This window comes from Tenrec ecaudatus, chromosome 4 (assembly GCF_050624435.1).
Source record: "Tenrec ecaudatus isolate mTenEca1 chromosome 4, mTenEca1.hap1, whole genome shotgun sequence".
In the NCBI taxonomy this organism is placed as follows: domain Eukaryota; kingdom Metazoa; phylum Chordata; class Mammalia; order Afrosoricida; family Tenrecidae; genus Tenrec; species Tenrec ecaudatus.
This window is the reverse complement of record NC_134533.1, coordinates 166,225,784-166,249,018: the sequence shown is the minus strand read 5'-3', so window position 1 is coordinate 166,249,018 and position 23,235 is coordinate 166,225,784. Positions and strand designations below refer to the sequence as shown.

The 23,235-nt window shown below is 40.6% G+C and overlaps 1 protein-coding gene across 1 annotated transcript in view; it reads left to right on the top strand.

Moving 5' to 3' along the window:
• SERPINI2 (serpin family I member 2) overlaps nt 1–23,235 on the top strand; it is a 35,661-nt gene that overhangs the window by 5,545 nt on the left and 6,881 nt on the right. The window contains exons 2-6 of the mRNA XM_075548892.1: nt 2,162–2,392; nt 3,685–3,879; nt 3,960–4,152; nt 14,020–14,117; nt 17,730–17,816. Of these exons, the coding sequence (XP_075405007.1) occupies nt 2,162–2,392; nt 3,685–3,879; nt 3,960–4,152; nt 14,020–14,117; nt 17,730–17,816 (804 nt within the window). The remainder of the gene's footprint in view (nt 1–2,161; nt 2,393–3,684; nt 3,880–3,959; nt 4,153–14,019; nt 14,118–17,729; nt 17,817–23,235) is intronic.

Below are 23,235 nucleotides of genomic sequence, written 5' to 3'. Positions count from 1 at the left end.
AGAGCAAGTGCAGGTTAAAATGCAGCCTCTACTCGCCATGTGCAGTTGGACAAGATATGAAGCTAAAAGGTTGCAGCTTTTGGGAGATGTAGCCTGTTCTTACCTACATTGGCATGCTCTGTAGCTGGAGGTGGCCCTGCCATTTTTATATAAAATAGAGTGCACCTGTGCACACATGCCCACAATTTCCAAGAGCTATTTAGTAGTAAGTTTTGCTCTCTAGTATCTTTTTAGAAATGATTTAAACAACTTCCAATAATGAACCACTTCTGTTTTTTAAAGTAAATTAATATCTTTACCTTTTGGTGTGGGAGTACCTTGGTTAAGTGCTGGGCTGATGACTAGAAGATTGGCTTTTCCCACATGGAAGATGCACAGCAACCTGTGTGATCACAAGGTATCAATAGGATCAGGTAACAGGCATCAAAGACCCAGAACAAAAAAAATCATATCACTGTGAATGAGGGGGAGTGCAGAGTGGAGACCCAAAGCCCATCTGTAGGAAACTGGACATCCCCTTACAGAAGGGTCATGGGGAGGAAACGAGCCAGTCAGGATGAAACATACAACTTTCCTCTACTATGCTTCCCCCCTATCATGACCCCAATTCTATCTTACAAATCCATCTAGATCAGAGCATGTACAAGGGTACATATAAAAGCTGGAAACACAGGGAATCCAGCACAGATACACCCCTCAGGACCAATATTGAGAGTAGCCATACCAGGACAGGAAGGGGAAGTTGTGGGGGAGGGGAGATAGGATGAACCAATCACAATTATAATGCCCTTATAATCCCCTCTCAGCGGGATGCACAACAGGAAGTGGGTGAAGGGAGACATTGGTCAGTATAAGACATAAAAAAATAATAACTTATAAATTATCAAGGGTTCATGAGGGAGGGAGAGTGGAGGAGGGAGGGAAAATATGAGAAGCTGATGATACCAAGAGCTCAAGCAGAAAGAAAATGTTTTGAAAAAGATGATGGGATGATGGCAACAAATGTACAAATGTGCTTGACACCATGGATGGTTGTGTGGATTGTGATGAGTTGTATGAGCCCCCAGTAAAATGATTTTTTTTAAAAAAGGGAAGATGGGCTTTCAAAGCTACCTCAGAGCTCTGCTGGAAAAAGATCTAGCAATTCCCCACTCCCCTAACAATTCCAGCCCAGAAAGCTTCCTGGCACAGTTTGACTCTGTCCTGTGTGGTCACTCTGAGTTGGAATCAACATGACATTTTATGACACCTAGCAACAATAACAGCATTTGAGAAATATAACCAGGGGTCTGAAAGAACCCTTTGCTTGATATAGAATTCCTAAGAATTGATTGAGCTCCAGGACTGAGCAAAAGGAATGAATATATTTGTAACCTTTGGTAATAAATAGGAGCCTCCTAAGCAAAATACCACAGTAAAATTCTTTCAGAAGCATGTGCAGCTTTGTGACAAGTCTATGGTCCGAAGAGTCCAGCAATAAATAATTGGCCAAAGGTCTATTAGTTGAGTCTGACTGAGTCTTTTAGCTAGTGGTTTAGCTGGAATTGTTACAGAATTTTATTGTTCTTGTAGACAGCCAAAGTATGTAGGTTAACGAACCTGAAGAAACAGGCAATCCTGATTCTTACGCATCTCTAGAGATGATTATAGAGATTGCCTTGTAAATTTCAAAACTTAGACACATGCATTTGCTTCTAGAGAGCAATGCTTTCTGACACTGACATGCAAGCAATATTGAAAAGGCTTGCTCATCGTTGTCACTGTCAAACCCCATCAGTATTTATTAGCACCCCCTTTGATAAATACCTCACCAACAGATTATGTGGAGAAGGAGATTCTGTACGTAAATTTCCAACGACCAAAAATTAACTACATTTGACTCTAAGCAAAGCCCTGCTTTTTACCTGTATGAAGACATATTTTTGTTTTTGACTATTTCAAATCTGCAGACATTCTTTCTCTATAAAGGTTGATTTCTCAAAAAAAGGCATCTTTCTGCAGGAAAAAATTATTAAAATATTTATACTAACTTAGGATCATTATTTTTACCTAAAGGTGCAAAAAAAACGGTGATCTAAATCAGAGCCCTTAGATACAAAACTGAAAAGCTGTTGTTTTGATGTTGTGTGATATTTCAGTATGGATTATAATTATTTTTTAGGAGAAGAATTTTCTGCGCTGAAGTCATTTTTCTCTGCCATGTCAGAGAAAAAACAAGAATTTACATTTAATCTTGCCAGTGCCCTCTACCTTCAAGAAGGATTCACTGTGAAAGAACAGTATCTCCATGGCAACAGGGATTTTTTCCAGAGTGCTATAAAACTGGTGGATTTTCAGGATGCAAAGGCTTGTGCAGAGGCAATAAGTACCTGGGTAGAAAGCAAAACAGATGGTAAAGTTTCCCATTTGTTATAAAATCATTATTTGTCATTGTATTCATGGTTTATAATATCTAAAGAATGGCCAAATATTTTCCAACTAAACTCTCAAACAGCGGAATCACATCTCTTATTTCAGTTCACTGTTCTTCAAATCAATCCTAAATTAGACAACTTAGAGAAACCTATTTGAAAAGTATACATATTCTTTTTTTGTTTTGTTTTGTTTGGGGAATGATATCTATTTTTAAAATTCCTAATAGAGTCATTTTAAATGATTTTTCTTCAAGCATAGATTTTCTGCAAGGATGGAGGCAAAATTAATATCCTTTACCAGCTAGACATTGGATTTCAATCCCAAATGCTTTCTTTCCCACATATTCTGTAAATAATTAACACATCTTTGTTAAATGTGGTAATGTTTAATAATATGCATTGAGAGTCTTATCCTATGGTGGTAATCTAAATACAAATGGACAAAAATGTCAAGTGGACTACACAGGAATGTAGTAGAAAGACCTCATAGCTTGAAGGCAGAAGGAGCTTAAGTTCAAATACCAGCTGGTTATAAACTATGCCCCCATTTAAAGTGAAGTTCGTACTAAAAGTATTTCAGGATTACTGGAAGGTTTGATAATAATGCATGCGAAATGAAAAGTATACACCAGTCCACAGCTAACAATCGTTTCTTTGTTCAGTCATCTGCACCAAATGTGAGGGCATCCTTTATGTGAGAAACGTAAACTGGGTGTGAGATGGGAGTGGTACGCAGGTTCATAAGAAACTCCTATTAACAGGGCACATTGAGGAGAGCACAGTGGTATCAGTTATGATCTCTAACTTAGAAACACTTTCTGGGCTTTGAGACGGGGGATTAGTGGCTTGGAGAATGGACATCATGTCAGTTATCTTATCCCTTTTCAGTGGTTAAAGGCAACAGCCACAAGCTTGCTAAGTTTGGGCTTGCCATTGACTTGTTAATTGTGATTGACTTGCTATGAATCTTGAAATAAAGTTCAATTAACACTACTGAGTAGGAAGAGATCTTTGGCTTTTTGTTTTTCCGAAAGATGGTCTGCACAAATAAGTACTTTCAGGAAGGCTGTCTATTACTCAGCTGATCATATGCCCGTTATTAGTGCTCCCCTCTCCTCTCAAATTGGGCACGGTTAGATGATAAATTATGTAGTTCTTCTGTCCATAACTGATCTGCAAAAAGAAATTTTGCTTTAATTCTTTTTCAAGCAGTTATATTGAAGCATTGTTTCTTCTTTCTATCTTATCACCTGCTCTATCTCCATCACAGGAAAAATTAAAGACATGTTTTCAGGGGAAGAGTTTGGTCCTTTGACTCGACTGGTCCTGGTTAATGCTATTTATTTCAAGGGAGATTGGAAACAAAAGTTCAGAACGGAGAATACACAGCTGATGAATTTCACTCAGAAAGATGGCTCTGCTGTGCAGATACCCATGATGAAAGCCCTTCTGAGGACAAGATACGGTAACGTGCGAAACATCATTCCAAAAGCACGGCTTTGGGAATGGCTGATGGCATTGATCACTTTATTTCTTCTGTTCCAGGTTATTTTTCAGAGGCTTCTATGAATTACCAGGTTTTGGAATTACCTTACAAGGGCAATGAACTTAGTCTGATCATCATACTTCCTGAAGAGAATGTCAACATTGAGGAAGTGGAAAAACTGATTACTGCTCATCAAATCCTAAAGTGGTTTTCTGAAATGCATGAGGAGGAGGTGGAAATAAGTCTCCCCAGGTTTGTAATACCATTTTATTACTCTGGTCCTATGTCTCCACTTCACCAGGAATTTGAATAGCCAGCTGACAGATAACAAATGCTTGAGAAGGCTATTGACACAAATGAAAAATAAAATGCACTTGGAAATGTTATTCAATTTAGTGGATGCCCAGGCAGGTCTGAACTGTGGCAGCATTGCTTCGCCGGCATGGAGAGGCCTGAACTTAAGTGCAAATTTTCTCTGAAAGAGATGGAGAACTATTCAATTTGAAACTAGAAACTAGTATGTGATCAAAATATATTATTAACTTTTGATTATAAAACTTTTTCTTTATTTTTTTCTGATTGGAATTTAAACTGTTTTATTATGTCTAAAAGGAACACTGGTGGTTCAGTGATCAAGCATTTATCTGCTAACCAGAAGGTTGGTGGTTCGAATCTACTAGCTGCTTCACAGAAGCGAGCTGTGATGTCTTCTTCAATAAAGACGACAGCCCTCAAGAACTCATGGCAGTTCTACTCTGTCCTAGAGAGTTGTTGTGAGTTAGAGTGAACCCAGCGGTAATGGGTTTGGTTGTATTGTCGAAGGATCACAAAAGCCACAAAGCACTCATGACAGAGATATGAATGCCTTGTGATCTGCTCCCATAATGATTAGGGCCAAGTGATTTAATATTAAAGATATGTCAAATCACCTTTGACAGATAGTGTTCTAACAGTCACCAAATTATAAATCTTGTTCTTTCAATTTTATGAAGTTAAAATAAAATTGTAAATTGCAAAGGCATTGCTCTGGAAGTAATAATTATAAACATGATTGTTTTGATATCATACTTCTTGGAGGCAGGATGAACTTCAAAGTCTAAGGTATACCCAAATAACTCAACTCACAGTTCATCTGAACTTAAAAACAGATGTCTTACCAGATTAGTGGTGACCTTTATTTCTAAACTTCTCTTCAAAGTCATTGATGTCTACAGATGTTAGCTAGATCCTGGTTTATTTTTTGGCCCCTGTGTTTTATAGTTTTGGCTTTCACCTTGTGTTCTACTTACCCAAGAACTTGGCATTAGTTATTTCAATCATATGCTCACTAACTTCTTAAAATAACCTTTCATTGTGAAATGGGTGAAGGTGTGCTAAGTAGATAAGTTTTCCACTTAACAAGTCATACTGCTATTGTTTCATCTTATTGATGGCAATACTCACACATTAACATCATTTACTTCATTCCTTTGTGCTTATTGTTTTCATTCTGCCTTCTTTATTACCCTTCGGAATTTGTCTTTTGGTTATCAAATGATGGATTGTTCTAAACACACACCTCCCTAATGTTATTGTTCCCCTCATAGACCTCTCTTTAGTTTGGCTGAAATTGATCTATGCGGGAGAGTTCAGTTCCAGATCTGGAGGGTGACTACTGACTAAGGGCAGCAATCTAGGGAGTTCTACCCATCTCTATCTGTACAGTAAAAAGGGTCTTTTTCGTGATTTTGAATTTCATTGCCTATTTTCTCCCACTTTATCCAAGATTTTTTAATGCGATCTCTTGGAGAGCCACCAACATTCTAAAGGGTTTCTTCTATAGCTTCGCCAGTTTCCTGCTTTCCTCTGAGCCATCTTCAGTCCCGGGTCCACTTACACAGGACACTCTGAGACTGGTGAGGGATCGGACAGTGTCTCACTCTGCTATATCCAGCGCTGCTGGGAGTTGGCAAAGGCTTGCACCTAAATTGAACACAAACTGACACACAGGGGCCCTACAGTCTGTGCCAAAAGCATGTGGTTGAACGAACTTACATAAGTACAATGAAGCAAATGATTACCATTATTTCCATTGATATACTTTTAAATATGCCAGAATTGAACTTTCTAGTTCACAAACCAGAATTGAACTTGCTAGTCCCCCTTTACTTCATTTCCTGCAAGGATCCCGATAAGGCTGCCCTTCATGCTCACGCAGCACAATAACCATGCGGGTCGCAGCCATTTCCTTGGGGGAATTTTCTTAGAGACAGAAAAGTTGAGACTTGCTTTGGATTCCCAAGTGGAATATTTGGTTATCTATTTTTTAATCACATTAAGACACTGTTGCATTTTTAAAATATTGAATTTTTTACTAAAAAGATGAAGCTTGGTTTCTTAAATGAGTGATTTGCTTATCTTTTATGTTCATTTTCAAATTCAGCCCACCAGGCCACATTAATTGAAGTAAGGTTCCTGAGTTCCAAAATGACAGATTGAAAGTTCTGAAATTTATTTCCCTCAAAATGAACAATTTCCTTGCACCAAAATAAGACTAATTAAAATCGTGTGCTCAGTACTGAAGAGAGATAACTACAAGGGCTCAAGAAATCTTTCTGGTGGACCAACAGTTTTATCTTTTATTACTCAATGCTATGATTCTTTTATATCTGAATCATGCATAATGGTTTTCAAACCAATAATTATGATTTTGGTAAATTGTAAATCTAAAAAGTTATGCTAAGCTCCTTGTTATTGTAAAAACAAAGTGAAAGATTTGATAGCAAAGTTTAGTAAAGTTAAAAAATAATAGTAATAAGAATACTTGTCCTCAAATTACAGTGGGCAGAAGCATGTGAGTGACTATTCGACAGCGACTTATGTTTACCAGTTAATGAACACTGCTCTTTCCCCACTTTGATATAGACCCAGTCTAAAACCATGGTTGATAAGATATAGTAGTCTAAAAGGATGAGGTATTTTCTTGTTTATAGTATTTGTAAGAAACTAGTAACTAATCTTTAACATTATTCAGCTAAAATATTATTGCATTGTCTTTGAGTCAAAATTGACTTGGTGACAGTGATTTTTTAAAGATAGAATGAAATTCTAGAAATATTTCTGTAGTTAAAAATCCTCAGATTGAAGAGTTGAAGCACACACTTTTTAACCAAATTCCTCTCGGTATAAGAAATAACCAGAGCATATATTTTATGGTTATGCTTATGGGCAAGATTGATCATTTAACTCAATTTATAAAGTAAATAAAAGTGATATTCATTTGTATGTAGCATTTAACTTACAAAGCACTTATAATTTTTATGTTAGTATTAAATACTATATCTACATAGCTTAACTTGTCTACATCCCATATTTTACAGATGGAAAAACTGAGGCACATGGGCAAATTGCCATTCAATCAGTACAGTAGGATTGGTTCTCATTTCTGGTGGTTCAAAACCAGAGTCCTAATTAGACTACTGCTTATTAGCAAATTCATTTTTGTCTTTAACAGTGGAGATTGAATAGTACCCTTCTTTGGGCAAAGAGTTGGGAATGATGCGAAGCGCTCGACAGACATAAGAGCTAGAGATACGGTGGTTAGAAGAAGTAGGGGTAGAAGATTTTCATTAATCATATAGAAATTTACTAACGTGTAAGTATAGGATGTTGTTGAAGAGCAAGACAGTAGGAAGGAAGGAAAGGCATGGAGGGAGGGAGGGAAGGAGGAAGGGAAAAAGGAAGGAAGGAAGGTAGGAAGGAAGGAAGGAAGGAAGGAAGGAAGGAAGGAAGGAAGGAAGGAAGGAAGGAAGGAAGGAGAGGGTACATTGTAAGTTAGAATTGTAAACACAGGCTTCTTGGAAGAGAAAGGCATTGAGCTGGGCTTGAAAAGGATTGATAAATCTCATATGCAATAAGATATCACTTAAAGTTTTAAAGTTGGATGCTGGAATATTTAAGGCAGTGTTTTAGAAAGTATAGGCCCACATGGTTGGTACTATGATTCCAGTACTCAACTACTGACTGAAAGGTTGGTAATGAATTCACCTCACTCACTGCTATGGAGTTGAGGCCAACTCACAGTGACTCTGTAGGACAGGGTAGAACTGCCCCTGTGAGTTTCCATGACTATAAGTCTTGACTGGAGTAGAAAGCTCCATCTTTCTCACATGGAGTGTCTTGTGGTTTAGAACTGTTGACCTTGCAGTTAGCAGTCTAACTCATAAGCACGATGCTAACAGGAGTCCTGGAAAACTCACCTAGAGGAGTCAAAGTAAAATATGATATGAAATGTGCCAAGGCCTCGAATTAGAAAACCATAAAGGGAGAACCTGCTTTGCATATCTTAAGTGGAATGAACTGAAGAAAAAATTCAAGGCTTGAGTTGAAATATGAGCCCTGGTCATGCAGCGGATTATGCTCTCTGCTGCTAACGCCATGTCAGTTATACCCTGTCCTATATGACATGGCTATGAATTTGAATGGACTTGATGGCAGTGAATTTTGTCAGGCAAAATATGTATTTTTAAAATTTTATTAAATCATTTTATTGAGAGCTCTTATAGCTCTTATAACAATCCATTCATCAATTGTATCAAGCTCATTTGTACATATGTTGTATGGCCAAATAATGACCAATGCTAGAAGCATAAAAAAGAAGGAATACACAGAGCCACTGTACCCAAAAGAACTAGTCAACACTCTGCTATTACAAAAAGTAGCCTATAATCAAGAACTGAAAGTACTAAAACAAGTCCAAGCTCATTGAAGGCATTGGCAAGAACTGAGACTCCAAGAAGTGACAGAATATTACTTGAAATATTTCAACAAGCTGATGACACACCGAGAGTACTCCCCTAATGTAAGTAATGAGGAAGACAGCTAGCTGACCAACTGACAGGAACACACCCATATTTTACCCCTTCCAAAGAAAGGAGACAAAAAGAACACCAAAATTATTAAACAGTATCATTAATATCACACAGAATTAACTTTTGTGGAAATCCATTCCCAAAATGACTGCAACAGTACATGATAGGGAGTTGTCCGAAATCCCAGGCAAATTCAGAAGAAGACATGGAATAAGGGAGACCAATGCTGATGTCAGATGGATCTGACAATATAGGTGTTTACTTGGCTTTTTTGAGTATGGAAAGGAATTTGACTATGTGGATCATAACAAACTGGATATCATTTAGAAGAATGGGAATACCAAAACACTTCCTTGTTTTCATGCAAAAGGTGTGCATTGACCAATTGTTCGGTGAACAAGGGGATGAGTCATGCTTAAAACCAGGAAGTGTGTGTCAGCATTACATCCCCTCATCATACTCATGTACATATGTACTTACTCATGTATATTTGAGTATTCTCATTTATACTCAGGTATACTCAAGTATACATGTAAGTATACTCATGTAAGTACATACTTACTCATGTAAGTGTATGCTACACACATAATCCTAGACCATCTGATGATGAATGCGACATCAAGATCAGAGGAAGGGTTATTAACAATCTTTGATATGTAGAAGATACAACCTTGCTTGCTGAAAGTGTGGTGAGATCGAAGCACTGTAGATGGGGATCCAAGATGGCAGCCTGTAATGTGGCTGGCAACTTAATGTAAAGAAACCCCAAATCTTCACAACCGGACCACTAAAGAACACTGTAAAAAACGGAGAAAAGATTGAAGTTGTCAAGATTTCATCTTGCTTGAATCCACAATCAAGGATCATGGAAGCAGCAGTAAAGAGATCAAAAGATGCTTTTCATTGGGTGATCTGCTGCACAAGATCTCTCGAAAGTGTTGAAGAGCAAGGATGTCCCTTTGAGGACTAAGGTGCGCCTGATCCCTGCCAAGGTGTTTTCAGTGGCCTCATTTGCATGTGAAAGCTGAACACTGAATAAGGAAGACCAGAGAAAAATCGGTGCATTTGAATTATAGTACTGGCAAATAATATTGTAAACACCATGGATTGCCCAAACAAAACAAGTCTTTTGGAAGAAGTACAGCCAGAATACTTGGAATTGAGTATTTGTCACTTGTATTTCACACATGTTGTCAGGAGAGACAAGTTCCTGTAAAAGACATCATGCATCATAAAGTAGGAGAGCTGAGAAAAAAAGGACGCGCCTCAGTGACATGCACTGACACAGCGAAAGAATGGCAGCGGCCACATTTCAGGAGTGCCAACTGGGAGTGCTGTGGACAGGCCTGAGGAGGTAGTATGCGGTGTGAGTGTCACGGGAAGGCAGAAAATGCAAAGAGGAAGCACTAGGTAGGTTCTGGAGAAGGGGGATTATTCAGAACCGAATAAAAGATCGGTGGTGAAATAATTAACAAGGTACCAAGACGTAAGAGTACTAGGATGGGACATGTCATATTCTGGCTGTGCTAGATAGCTATTCCTGGGCTGGGCCAATCTTGGCTCTCTAACTGAGTACATGTGAACTCTCACAGGTGAGAGAAAGCAAAACCCAGGGAAAGCGAAGCTTGCCATGAGAATAGATCTGCCATGACCAGCTGCAGTAAAGATTACAAAATGTTTGTTTACTTCAGTCTGTGGGACAGGGATACAAAAAGGAATCTCAAATTGACCTTGTAAAGGGTCCAGATACATTACATATGCGATAGAAAGTGCCTTTAAATTAGCATTTAGTCCCGATGAGCATTTAATGCATATGTATGTGCACACACACACCTTCTCTCTCTCACACACATGCCATGAACTAATTAGGTGGAGAGTCATCAAATCTAACTACGTATCCATATAACAATTCGGCTCACTGTGTTCGTGGGGTGTGCTGCATTTCATCCATGTCAGCAGCCTGACATTTGATTTGGCTGGTGGTACTCTCGAAAGTCACCAGTGTAGCTCAAAGCCCACTGAATTGAAACTGGGATCTCAAATATTAAAGATAGAGGGAAAGTAAGAGATCCAGCCAAGCTTTGCTTGAGTTACACCTGAGTCCTTAGAGAAGGAAGGAGGAGGAGTAGCAATTGAACATACTGAAGTCTCAAGACAAGGACCGAGTCCACCTTAGAAGAGAAAGTCAGAATTGTTTTCTGCACCTTTGACCTCTGTGATGCCTGTGTATGCATGGCGGTTACATTTCAATGTAAACATCTATCTTTTAAGCAAATATTTAGTTTGCATATGCTAATGAATTTATTTTTGAATATTTTGTGGCTAAATATCTACCTAGTATTCTTGCTACTCATCATTTTACCTTTGGCTGATTTTTAAAAAGAATATAATTTTAAAGGATGTTAAGGAAAGGGGGAAATGAGTCTCAATTATGACAAATACTAACACAAAATTTGGAAGATATACATAATTCATTCTGCATATTGATTGAGATCATATTTTTAAATCGCATTTGAATGGGAGGTAAGAGTTAGCACATAAGCTTAACTACACATGATTCTGAGTTTCACTTTGTTTACAATGAAAGCTGTTTACAACAACTTGAAAAAGCCAAACTCACTGCCGTGGAGTTAATTCTGACTCCTGGTAACTGTAGCAACAGGACAGAACAGGGGCCCTGTAGGAGGTGGACAGAACTGCCTCTGCGGCTTTCTGAGACGATGAATGTTAGCGTAGAAAGCCTCGTCTTTCTCCCATGGCGTCGCTGGTGGCTTCAAACTGCTAACTACGTGGTTAGAAGACCCATGGGTGCCCACTACGCCACCAGGACTCCTTGTGGGTACAAAAGAGACACTAAATTTCAAATAAAATTTAGGGAGAATATTTATTAAGTCCTAAACAGGAAAAGACAAGACAAAGATAAAAACGCATTATTTATATGTGGGAGACTTTAACACCAGGTCCTAAGGGCATCCATCAGAAGGTTTGCCAAGATGCAGAGACTTAACTAAAGGAATGGGAGGACAAAGGGAAATTGTCCCAAAGGTATTATTGGTGGCCGATCAATACATCACAGTTACAGGTAGGACTACGGACATAAACACAGGACATGGTATGGAACACATACATTATGTTGGGCAGAAGAGTTTACAAGATTGGTTTAGGGCCCTCTAACCAATTTCCATCGAGGCGCAGACAAGTGAACTTGTCCCCAGACACATCAACTGCCCCGCAGGCCCTCTTGGGGGGTGACATCAATCCACTCTCTCTGGAAGCTCTCTGCCGGATGACACAGCTATTCATGCTGCCTCTTATGGTCCGAAGGACTTCAATGGACTGAATTTTAACGGAGACTAGGTTGGGGCTTCCACAGTAAACTATAGCCTTCTGCAAACTCAGTGCTCAGAAATTTAAACTCTAATACAGTTTAAATACTAGCTTTGGTGTCTACCTTGACCATGAGTAGAATGGAAAACAAATTTCTAAAGTCTCTGTTTGCTCATTTATATATGCGGGTAGGTAATAATGCCAACTTCTAGTGCTGATTTGTGAAAATCAGTAGCCAAAATCTATATTCAGTCTAACAAATGAAAGTGATCATTTAAACCTGACTATCCTTGATCCCAATAATGATGATTAGAAACTGGCTGAAGATTATACTTGTTCTAAATGCTAAATGGGTTTCTATTGCTCTAGGTTTCCTTGGCTTCTATAGGGAATTGAATGACTCAGCGGATAACGAGGCATGATTAGAATTTGTAACAAACAAGTAGTGCAGAATTCTTGTCGTTATTCCTAAAGTGATTGGTCTGCTACACTAAAAATAGCAAGCTCCTAGGTGGATGCGAGGGAAACGTTTCCCTTCCGCTTTAGAGATATGTACTCCCTCACGCGGAAACGATGGCAAAAGAGTTCAACACCAAACCCTCTGAAGCACTTTGGTACAGGGTTACCTTTTTTGGGGGCAGGAAGTTAGTAGGGAGAAAGCAGAAAACAGTTGGCGTGAATAAGCTATTTTCACCATCGGGAGAGTTTCCTGTGCGTTTCCCATTTGGGGAGGATTGACTTAACACCTTCCCAAAGTAGGAAACATTTGACCAGGAAATAATGTAGGGCCAGTAAAATTCTGCCAAAGCCTGTTCGCATTTTGAAGAATTATAATTAAGAAGCTGCTTTTTTGGCGATTACAACAATGATCTAATTATATTGATTGCCCAAACGAATGTCTAGTTCCAGGCGTGGGCCGCCCTGTTAGATCCACACGGCTGTGTTGCTTGAGCAGGGGTGCAGGTCGTGCCACACACAGGCAAACGCGGATCTCCGCACACACGGAGCTGCTCAGGAATTTTGCTGAGGTGGGAAATCCAGACGACCGCCTAGCTAAGAACTTTTCTTTCATAAGAAAGTTTCCAACCAGGTTTAAAAATGAAAACGGATGCTTTAAGGACCTATAAAGTCAGCTCAGTAATATTTGCTGCTGCTGCTGCTTTTGTTTTAAGTGGGAAAATGGAGTTCAGTGGTAGCAGTGAATTTGAGAATATCTTCGAGACTCTGGTCAAATTCCCCATTACAGGTGAGGTCTTGAGGTCACACCGTTGGGCGGGATGCTGACGTCCTAACTTACAAACTGAAAGCACAAACCTGATTCAAGTCCTCCCACCCCCACCCAACTCCTACTCCCCACAACCAACCCCTACCACCGTCTTTTCTTCTTTTATGGGAAGATGTTAGGTGTGTCCATAAACTGAGGAAAGACAGGTCACCGGTAACGAGCGCAATGGATGAGGATGGAGTAAGGGGTATTGATGTCTCTCTCTACTCCAGTAGTCCACGAGCTTTTCCGAGGTTCCTTGTTCCCACCCACTGTTCAGTATTTTGGACATCTGCCGTTAGACATGTTTGATGGCGTGAGAATTTGAATATGTAAAGTTGCTGAAGGGATCATCTGAATTTCTTAGGAAGGAACCAAGCACTGGAAAACTTAAGATCGAACTTGCACTCTGTTTTGTTGGGTAAATGTGACTTCAAACAGAGGTGTTCTTTCCTCCGCCTCCCACCAACCATTTACCTGAGAAACAAGTCATTAACAGCCCAGAAGAAATCAGTGGTTCCAGGGGGAAAACGGTGTGAAATGTGAGAAAATGTAATGGTGATAATGAAAGAAGAGATTTCTGAGTATGATCTCTTCCGAGTCATTTTATAAAAAGTGTTTTGCTAGTAAACACATGACAATTTTTAATGCCTCCCTTCTTCATCTTTTTAAAAACAGATTTAAAATAGAACAAAAATTAGACTTCAAAGAAGCGCTGTATGCTTTGAATATAACTGAGATATTTAGTGGTGGCTGTGACCTCTCTGGGATCACAGGTAATTTTCTTATGTTATCATGTTAATATGTTTTCTCAGTTGATTATAGTAACTGTCTGGTCTGAAAGCTGAAAATATTCAGCCACAGACATTATGCACACGGTGACTGAATGTCATGGTCATGTCTGTAAACAAGAACTCTCTTTTGCATTAAGGCCGTTTTCCTCAATGAAAGTCAAAAAGCATTCTAGAATATTAGATAAGCCTTCTAGCCGTGCTTGTAATGAAACCATGTAGGTGGGTTTTTCTTTGGGCCCCGCTTGGATTTCTTTATCGGAATAATGGAAATTACAACATGAGGCTCTTATCCAACAAGGCTAATAGAACTCTCCCAGACCAATTTGGAAATGTTAACTCAGTAATATTACAACCCTTGATACAGGCATCTATAAACTGCTGGATGATAAGCATGATCTAGAATTGGCAAGGCTACACATTGCAGATGGGAACACAGTCAGAACTGACAACAACCCTAAGAAGATGTAGTTCATATGCTAACTTGCACACAAGGCCTATCTAGGGTCTAACAGCTATGGTATCTGCCCTGAACTCCAGAGGGGGGCACTAATGAGCAGTATCTATTAGCCACTGCAGTTCCCATTGCCAGTTGTGAGAGATCATTCCGTAATTTAAAATGAATTATCGTAGGTGCTAATTTCATAGATGCATCTCTGCTTGCACCAGCAGAGTTGAAGATGATTAAAGATCCTCACTTGCTCAACAAAGCCAGAGAAGATCAAATTCTTCTTTTCTTGACAGTACCCACTAGTTCAGAAACAGCTAACTCAGAAAAAGTGTCTATGGAGGGCCAACTTGCCCCACGGTGTTCAAGTGCTTTTATATTCAGTCTTTTGATGGATAAAAGAACTTGTCTGTCTGGTGAGATGTGGCATGAAAATATGGAAGCATCGTGGAAATGTTTTTGGTATCTCGGGGTAACAATTTTGGAGTTTGGGGAGGTTCATTAATGTATTCACTCCTGGGCAAGTGACTAGAGTAGATTAGCTTTCTCGGAGGAGGAGGCTGTCAACAGGGTCCACAAATGTCCCGGGTGTTGATTATCATGTTCACACATGATTTTGAGACTTGCTCTCCCACTAAGATACGTTATGACCCTAGTGTCAATTTCATCACCATCAGCACGAGATAATGAACAGTAAATACCACTGCATGACACTTTCTGAATATATCCTGGAATGCGGTCCATTCACCAACCTGAAACAAACCAAATCATTTTCCAAACCCTTTTTTGTTTTAAACTTCTTTCAAGTCATAGAAGCATGCTAGACACATTCAAACAGCCACCCACTCTGCAAATCCCAGGCAGGTTTGTAACTTTTCTGAACTCTCAAAATGCATCGTAAATTAATTTCTGCAAGGAGAAAACTATGTGCAGAGAATAATAAATATCCAACATTTTCTGGTCTTTCCTTCAAATGCCCCCTGTAAGTTCTTTTGTTTTATCTGATTGCCCAGTTCTTATTGCTACAGACAAAGTGTATACTAAATCCGGTTGTTAGGAGCATGTTTATCATTTTGTGCATCACACCTTCACTCCAGGCCACTGTGACCGAATCCACATTCTTTTTCTGGTATGTTTACATGAAAGACACAGTACCTCATGGTTAGGATGTTTACAATCTTTGAATAAGCTATTCATAGAGTTACTTTAGACCTCTGAGATGAACGCGATAATTCAAACGGTGGCTACTTCTTGTTTCACCTTGAGTAAAAGTTCTAAACTTTCTGAGTCTAAATGTGCTCATGTGTTACGTGGGCTAATATATCCTGTTGTGAGGAAGACACACAATTGAGCAAGGCCTTGTTTTGTGACACACAGGGTCCTCTGTGTAGGGACAGCAGCCCTGGTGCACTGCTAACCACAAGGTTAGCAGTTAGAAACCACTAGCCCTCGGTGGGAGACAGGTGAAGCATTCTACTTCTGTAAAGACTGACAGTCTCAGAAACACACGATGCACTTCTACCCTGACCTTTAAGTTCACTGTGAGTCAGAATTGATGCGAGGGCAGCATCCCTATGAATCAGGGATGACCTGACGGCGCTCGTAGCTCTGCCCATCCACTGAAAACTAAACTCCTGTCAAGAAAGGTAGAGGGGAGAACTGAATACTCATTGACGATGTGTTAGGTTCCAAACGAAGTGATGTGCACACACTCTTCTATGTTTACCCACCAAAGCGCTGGGATCTGTTGCTGTTCCCTACTGAAATACAAACCCACTGCCATGTAGTCAATTCAGATTCATCCCAGAGTCCAAACTCACTACCCTCAGGCCTTCTGAAGCACAGTCACCCCATAGGACAGAGCAGAATCAGCTCTTTGGGTTTCTGAAGCTGTGAGTCTTCATGGAAGGAGAAAGTTTCCGTTCTCCCCTCTACCTTGCTTGAAAGGAGTTCATTTTTCAGTCGATGGTCAGAGCTGGCTCCTCTTCATGGATACTTTGAAATGCAGGTCTGCCTGGATCACATCCATTTCCTCTATCAAGTGCTCCTTGCTCTCCAAGATTAAAGATCCATCTTCCTCTCCTTCACTCTCTCACCACCACTGAACTCTGACGCACAACGGCAGCTCTCTCTGCTCTTGTCACAGGAGGGATGGGCCACAGGTTCTGAACTCACGGTTTCATGTCCCCCATCTCAAGGAGGCTTTGTTTGCAGGCCACTCTGTCAGACTCGCTGCTCGGTGCACATATCAATTCTGCCACAGGGAGGAGAGGAGCATTCTTTCTCAGCTAGACTGCACCGCAGAACAAAAGCTTGTAAGACAACTCTCTTACACTGGGATGTTTAACAGGTTCTCAAGCGTGCCTTTGAAGTGACTTTGTACTGAGGACAAGAAACCGCTTTAGACCTTCATAGGCTCACCTTCTTGAAAGAAAGGGAATTTTGTTTTAAGCTCAGATCAAAACCATATACAGCATTTAAAAGGCAAGTTGGCTTTGTGACTGAGCACACAGGGTGGGATTAATTCAAATCTAAAAAGCAGTTAGCATCCTGTTGGTCGACCAAGACTGAGGGAGGAAAAACCCTCTCTGTACATTCAAACATTTCCCTTAGTGGGATTCTTGGTTTGAGGCTTCTATCCTTCGATGCTGTATCTTTCATACTAGAGTTCAACCTGCATGCTCTCTTTGGGAGCAGTGCTTAGACTACCTTATCTTTAGCTCATTGATGGACTTAGAGAGTCCGTCAAGTTTTTAAAATTTAGAAATGTAGCGGGGAGGGAGGGAAAAAAAAAGAGGACCTGATGCAAAGGGCTTAAGTGGAGAGCAGATGCTTTGAGAATGATTGGGGCAGGGAATGTGCAGATGTGCTTTATACAATTGATGTATGTATAGGTATGGATTGTGATAAGAGTTGTATGAGCCCCTAATAAAATGTAAAAAAAGAAAAGAGGAGGAAAAAAAGAAAATGATTAGGGCAAAGAATGTGCTTTATACAATTGATGTATGTATATGTATGGATTGTGATAAAGAGTTGTATGAGCCCCTAATAAAATGTTTTTTAAAAATTTAGAAATGCAATCCATCTGTGATTTCTAGGTAATGGTTTCTCAGTTTAACCACTGAAAAAACTTTCATATTTTTCACCAGATTCATCTGACGTGTATGTTTCCCAAATCATGCAGAAAGTGTCCTTTGAGATAAATGAAGATGGCAGTGAAGTCGCAACATCAACTGGTAGGACGAACAACATCCTAACAACCTGGGAAAAAAGATTTGGGTGGCGGGGGGCAGGGAGGCAGACTGGGCATTAGGTTGTTTAGCCATATTCTCTTTCCTTTCCCTGTTGCACTTCCAGCAGGATGAACAAGGAAAACTGTGGCATAAGCTGTGTCTTCATCTCTGAAGTCACAGTGTTATGCAAATAAGAGGGGAAGGAATTTGATTAAGTGTGGAGGCCTACTTATCATCTTTGCAACTAGATCTGTCAATTAGTAGATGGGACGACAGCTAATGTGGAAAAAACGTATGGCTCCAGTGCTGAGTCCTGATGGTTTAGGGATGTTTACTCTGACGTGATTGAATTATCTTCGGTTTTCCATTAAACCAAATGAATCCTCACTTCTCTGATTTCATTCTTGCTAGCATTCCATGTTGATGCTCCTCAGACTTAGCCACATGTTAAAATCACCTGGGAACTCCCAAAACGTCTGTGCCTGGGCGACACCCCCAAACTATTAAATCAGCTTCTCGGGGTTTGATGTGGTTTTCTCTTAAGGTTCCCCACGTGATTCCCCGGGCAACCAAGGCGGAGAACCACTACGCTAAGTGGCTTGCAACTTTCTCAACTGCATGAGCCAATGACAGCAGCAAGCTTGGAACTTTTAGAAATGCTCGATCTCGAGGCCAACTACAGTTTTACTGAATCAGGGGCTGCATTTCCCAAGATCCCTTGGTGATTTGCATACATAGTTCAGCTTGTGAACCACTCCGTGATAGGACATTTCCTTGACCGAATGACATTTTTTTTGGTTTGTTTTTTTGGTTTTATTTTTATTTATTTATCTTTTTAAAATTTATTTATTTTAACAATTTATTGGGGCTGATACAATTCTTTTCACAGTTCATACATATACATACATCAATTGTATAAAGCACATCTGTACAGTCTTTGCCCTAATCATTTTTTTTCTCTTTTCTTCTTTTACATTTTATTAGGGACTCATACAACTCTTACCACAATCCACACATATACATACATCAATTGTATAAAGCACATCCATACATTCCCTGCCCCAATCATTCTCAAGGCATTTGCTCTCCACTTAAGCCCCTTGCATCAGGTCCTCTTTTTTTCCCCCTCCCTCCCCATTCCCCCCTCCCTCATATGCCCTTGGTAATTTATACATCGTTATTTTGTCATATCTTGCCCTATCCGGAGTCTCCCTTCCCCCCTTCTCTGCTGTCCCTCTCCCAGGGAAGAGGTCACATGTGGATCCTTGTAATCAGTTCCCCCTTTCCAACCCACTCACCCTCCACTCTCCCAGCATCGTCCCTCACACCCTTGGTCCTGAAGGTATCATCCACCCTGGATTCCCTGTATCTCCAACCCGCATATGTACCAGTGTAAAGCCTCTGTCCTATCCAGCCCTGCAAGGTAGAATTTGGATCATGGTAGTTGGGGAGAGGAAGCATCCAGGATCTGGGGGAAAGCTGTGTTCTTCATCGATACTACCTCACACCCTAATTAACCCATCTCCTCTCCTAAACCCCTCTATGAGGGGATCTCCATTGGCCGACACTTGGGCCTTGGGTCTCCACTCTGCACTTCCCCCTTCATTTGATATGATATATATATACATATATACACATACATATATACATATACACATACATACACACACTTATATCTTTTTTTTTTTGCATGATGCCTTATACCTGGTCCCTTGGGCACCTCGTGATCACACTGGCCGGTGTGCTTCTTCCATGTGGGCTTATTTGCTTCTGAGCTAGATGGCCACTTGTTCACCTTCAAGCCTTTAAGACCCCAGACACTATCTCTTTTGATAGCCGGGCACCATCAGCTTTCTTCACCACATTTGCTTATGTACCCATTTGTCTTCAGCGATCCTATCATGGAGGTGTGCAGTCAATGATATGATTTTTTGTTCTTTGATGCCTGGTAACTGATCCCTTTGGGACCACTCGATCACACAGGCTGGTGTGTTCTTCCATGTGGACTTTGTTGCTTCTGAGCTAGATGGCCGCTTGTTTATCTTCAAGACTTTAAGACCCCAGTCACTATCTCTTTTGATAGCCGGGCACCATCAGCTTTCTTCACCACATTTACTTGTTCACCCACTTTGGCTCCAGCTGTTGTGTCGGGAGAGTGAGCGTCGTAGAGTTCCAATTTAATAAAAGAAGGTATTCATGCATTGAGGGAGTGTTTGAGTAGAGGCCCAAGGTCCTTCTGCCACCTTAATACTTGACCTATAAATATAGACACATAGATCTATTTCCCCATCCTCCTATATATATTTGCATGTACATGTCTTTGTCTAGACCTCCATGAATGCCCTTTGACTCCTAGCTCTTTCCTCCATCTCCCTTGACTTTCCTCCTGCCCTACTACCATGCTTCATCGCCACCTGGGCTAGAGTATACCTCTTCTCTAAGCAACCTTACCCTTGATCATTTCCCACCAGGCCTGCCACTCCCCCTTCTCTACCATTTGGGGTCCCATGTTTTTCCCTTGTCCCTGGGTTTGTTAACACCACTTCCTACCCCCCCTACCCCCCCACCCCAAGTCCCTCCGGAACTGTCGGTCCCGTTGTTTTTCCTCCAGATAGTTCATCAAGCCTGTCCTATTCAGACAGACCTGTGGAGTCACTAACATGCACGAAAACTAGACAGAGGAAAACAAAGCAACAGTATACAACCAGACAACAAAACAACAAAAACCAACCACTGACAAAGAACAGAACAAAACAGTTCACAAGAGAAAGGCTTGTAGTTAGTTCAGGGATCGTTTGCTGGCCCTTAGGAGCGTTTTCCAGTCCAGTCTGTTGGGGCACCACGCCCTGGCCCCAAAGTCCACTTTCAGCATTCCCTGGGGACCTTGCCACTCCATTCCCTTGCTGTTCCGCTGCACTCCCCCAGTGATTTGCCTTGGTGTGGTGGGATCAGGTCAGGTGCATTTCCCACACTGTGTCTCCGGTGCTGTCCCCTGTATCGCCCTTAGTCACTGAGGGGCATCATGTCTCATAGTAGGGCCAGCCATGTTGTTCTCTCTGTGGACTGGCTGCTCTACTCAGGAACATCATCATCACGGCCTGGTGGGCCAGCCGAATGACATTTTTTATAGTGTCTCTTCATGGACCAATTGGAGCAAATCCTTAAAATCATCTAGAAGTAGAAAGGTAGCTTTAATAAACCCCTCATGAATGTATCTGAATGGTTCATACTAAAGGGATCTAACCAGTATTTCGAATGTTTCATCAGTAGATGTCTGAAAGTGCGTATCTACATTAGCCATGTCTTGATGACTTAGTAAAGCCACCTCGTGGCCCCGAGGCTTGACCTCTGCTGTGGACACCCTGGAGCCCTGCTGTTATTTTGTCATGTCCCGAAGGCTGTGGCTCAGGGACATTTGATAGGAGGGAATGGGTGATTTCATCCTTCGGGAAATCCAAACTTGGCATCTGTTGCTGGCCTAGGCTGTCATTTTTCTTTTTTCATCTTCTCTTACACAGAACCGGAGGAGTACTTGTCGATCAGAGTCTGACCCATTCATTTAATTAATGAAGAAACAAGTCCACCAATGTAGAGGGGCCCCTGGGCCTCAACTTTAAAGGCTCTCTTCAGGATAGTCGGTTGCCTCTCCTCGCTAGTCTAGAGTCCTCTAGGTACACACTGCCATCGTGAAGGGACCAACCAGTACGTGAAGCCTAAACTTCAGACTTGCAGATTTTGCCTTTCAGACATATCCTGCTCGGGCCTTCAGGGCTAATCAGGAACTGCCCAAACCGCAAGTGATCACTGCAAATGAAAATAAGAGGCTTGGTTTCACACATAAGATATTTTGTTTTTTGAATCACCAAAGTTCAGATACAAGCCTGCAAGCACTAGCATTTTCAGTAGCATAGCCCTGATATTCTGGATCGGAGGGTGCCAGCTGTATTACTTATCAATGTGTGTGTGACCCTTTTTCAGTCACTTGCTTCGTAGTTTGTCGTACTGCGTTGACTTGTGTGTTGCGGTAACACTGGAAGCTATGTCATCAGTATTTCAAATACCAGCAGGGTCACCTGAAGTGAGCCGGTTTCAGCAGAGTTTCCAGACAAAGAACAGACAGACTATGAACAAGGAATAGGCTGTCTCCTTCAGAGAAATTAGCCATCACAAACCCCAGGGATATCCTTGGAGCATTGTCAGTTATTGAACACCTCACGAATGGAAACAGAACGTAGAAGGTGAGCCCCCAGGTCAGAAGGCACTCACAGTATAACTGAGGAAGAGGTGCCTTCTCGACGCAGAGTTGGCAATGATGCTACAGATGTCAAAAGCCTGCAGGAGTAAAGCCTTCATTTTCTGAGAAGGGTGACTCAAATCGAGAAGAAACAGCTGCAAATATCAATTAATAATTGGAACTTGGAATGTACAGAGTATGACCTGAGGAAAAGTGAAAGTCATCAATATGAAATGGAACAAATAGAGATGGATAATCTAGGCTTTAGTGAGCTGAAATGGACCAATGTTTGACCATTTTGAATCAGAAAAATCATAGGTTTTACAATTTTTGGGATGACACACTCAAGAGGAATGGTGTCATATGCATTGTCAAAAAGTACATTTCAAGGTCTACCTAGAAGTGCAAAGCTGTCTGGGTTAGGCAAATATTTGCTAAAATACAAGGAAATCCAATTGATACAACAATTATTCAAATTTATGCAAAAGTTACTGAAGTTGGTGATGCAGAAATTAAAGATTCCTATCAACATCTTCAGTCTGCAATTGATCAAACATGCAATCAAGATGCATTGATAATTATTGGGGATTGGGATGCAAATGTTGGAAACAATAAGGAAGGGAAGTAGTTGGAAAATGATGGTGTTGGTGATAAAAATAAGTCCGGAGAACACAGGATAGAATTTTGCAATACCAATGACTTCTTCGTCACAAATGCCTTTATTTTCAACAACTCATAAACTTCTCTAGATGGAAAAGACAGAAATCAAATTGACTATGTCTGTGGGAAGAGATGATAGGGAAACTCAACACCACCAGCTAAAATCAGGACTGGGCCTGCCTGGAACAGATCATAAGTTTCAGAAAATGAAGTCAAATTGAAATTTTAGAAAATGAAAACAAGTCCACTGGAGCCAAAATATGACCTACCCTCCTGAATTTGAGAACATCTCAAAAACAGAATTGCTGTATTGAACACTCATGACAGAAGAATTGATAAGTTGTAGGATCTTTTTTTTTAAGCCACCACCTTCTTTGTTTCCCAAGATGCTTCTCAAGTTGTAGGATCTTATCAAGAAAATCATTCATGAAGAAAACAAAAGGTCATTCAAAATATAGGGATGAAAAGAAAAATATCAAAACAAATGTCTGGAGATTCTAAAACTTACTCATAATCTTAGAGTAGCTA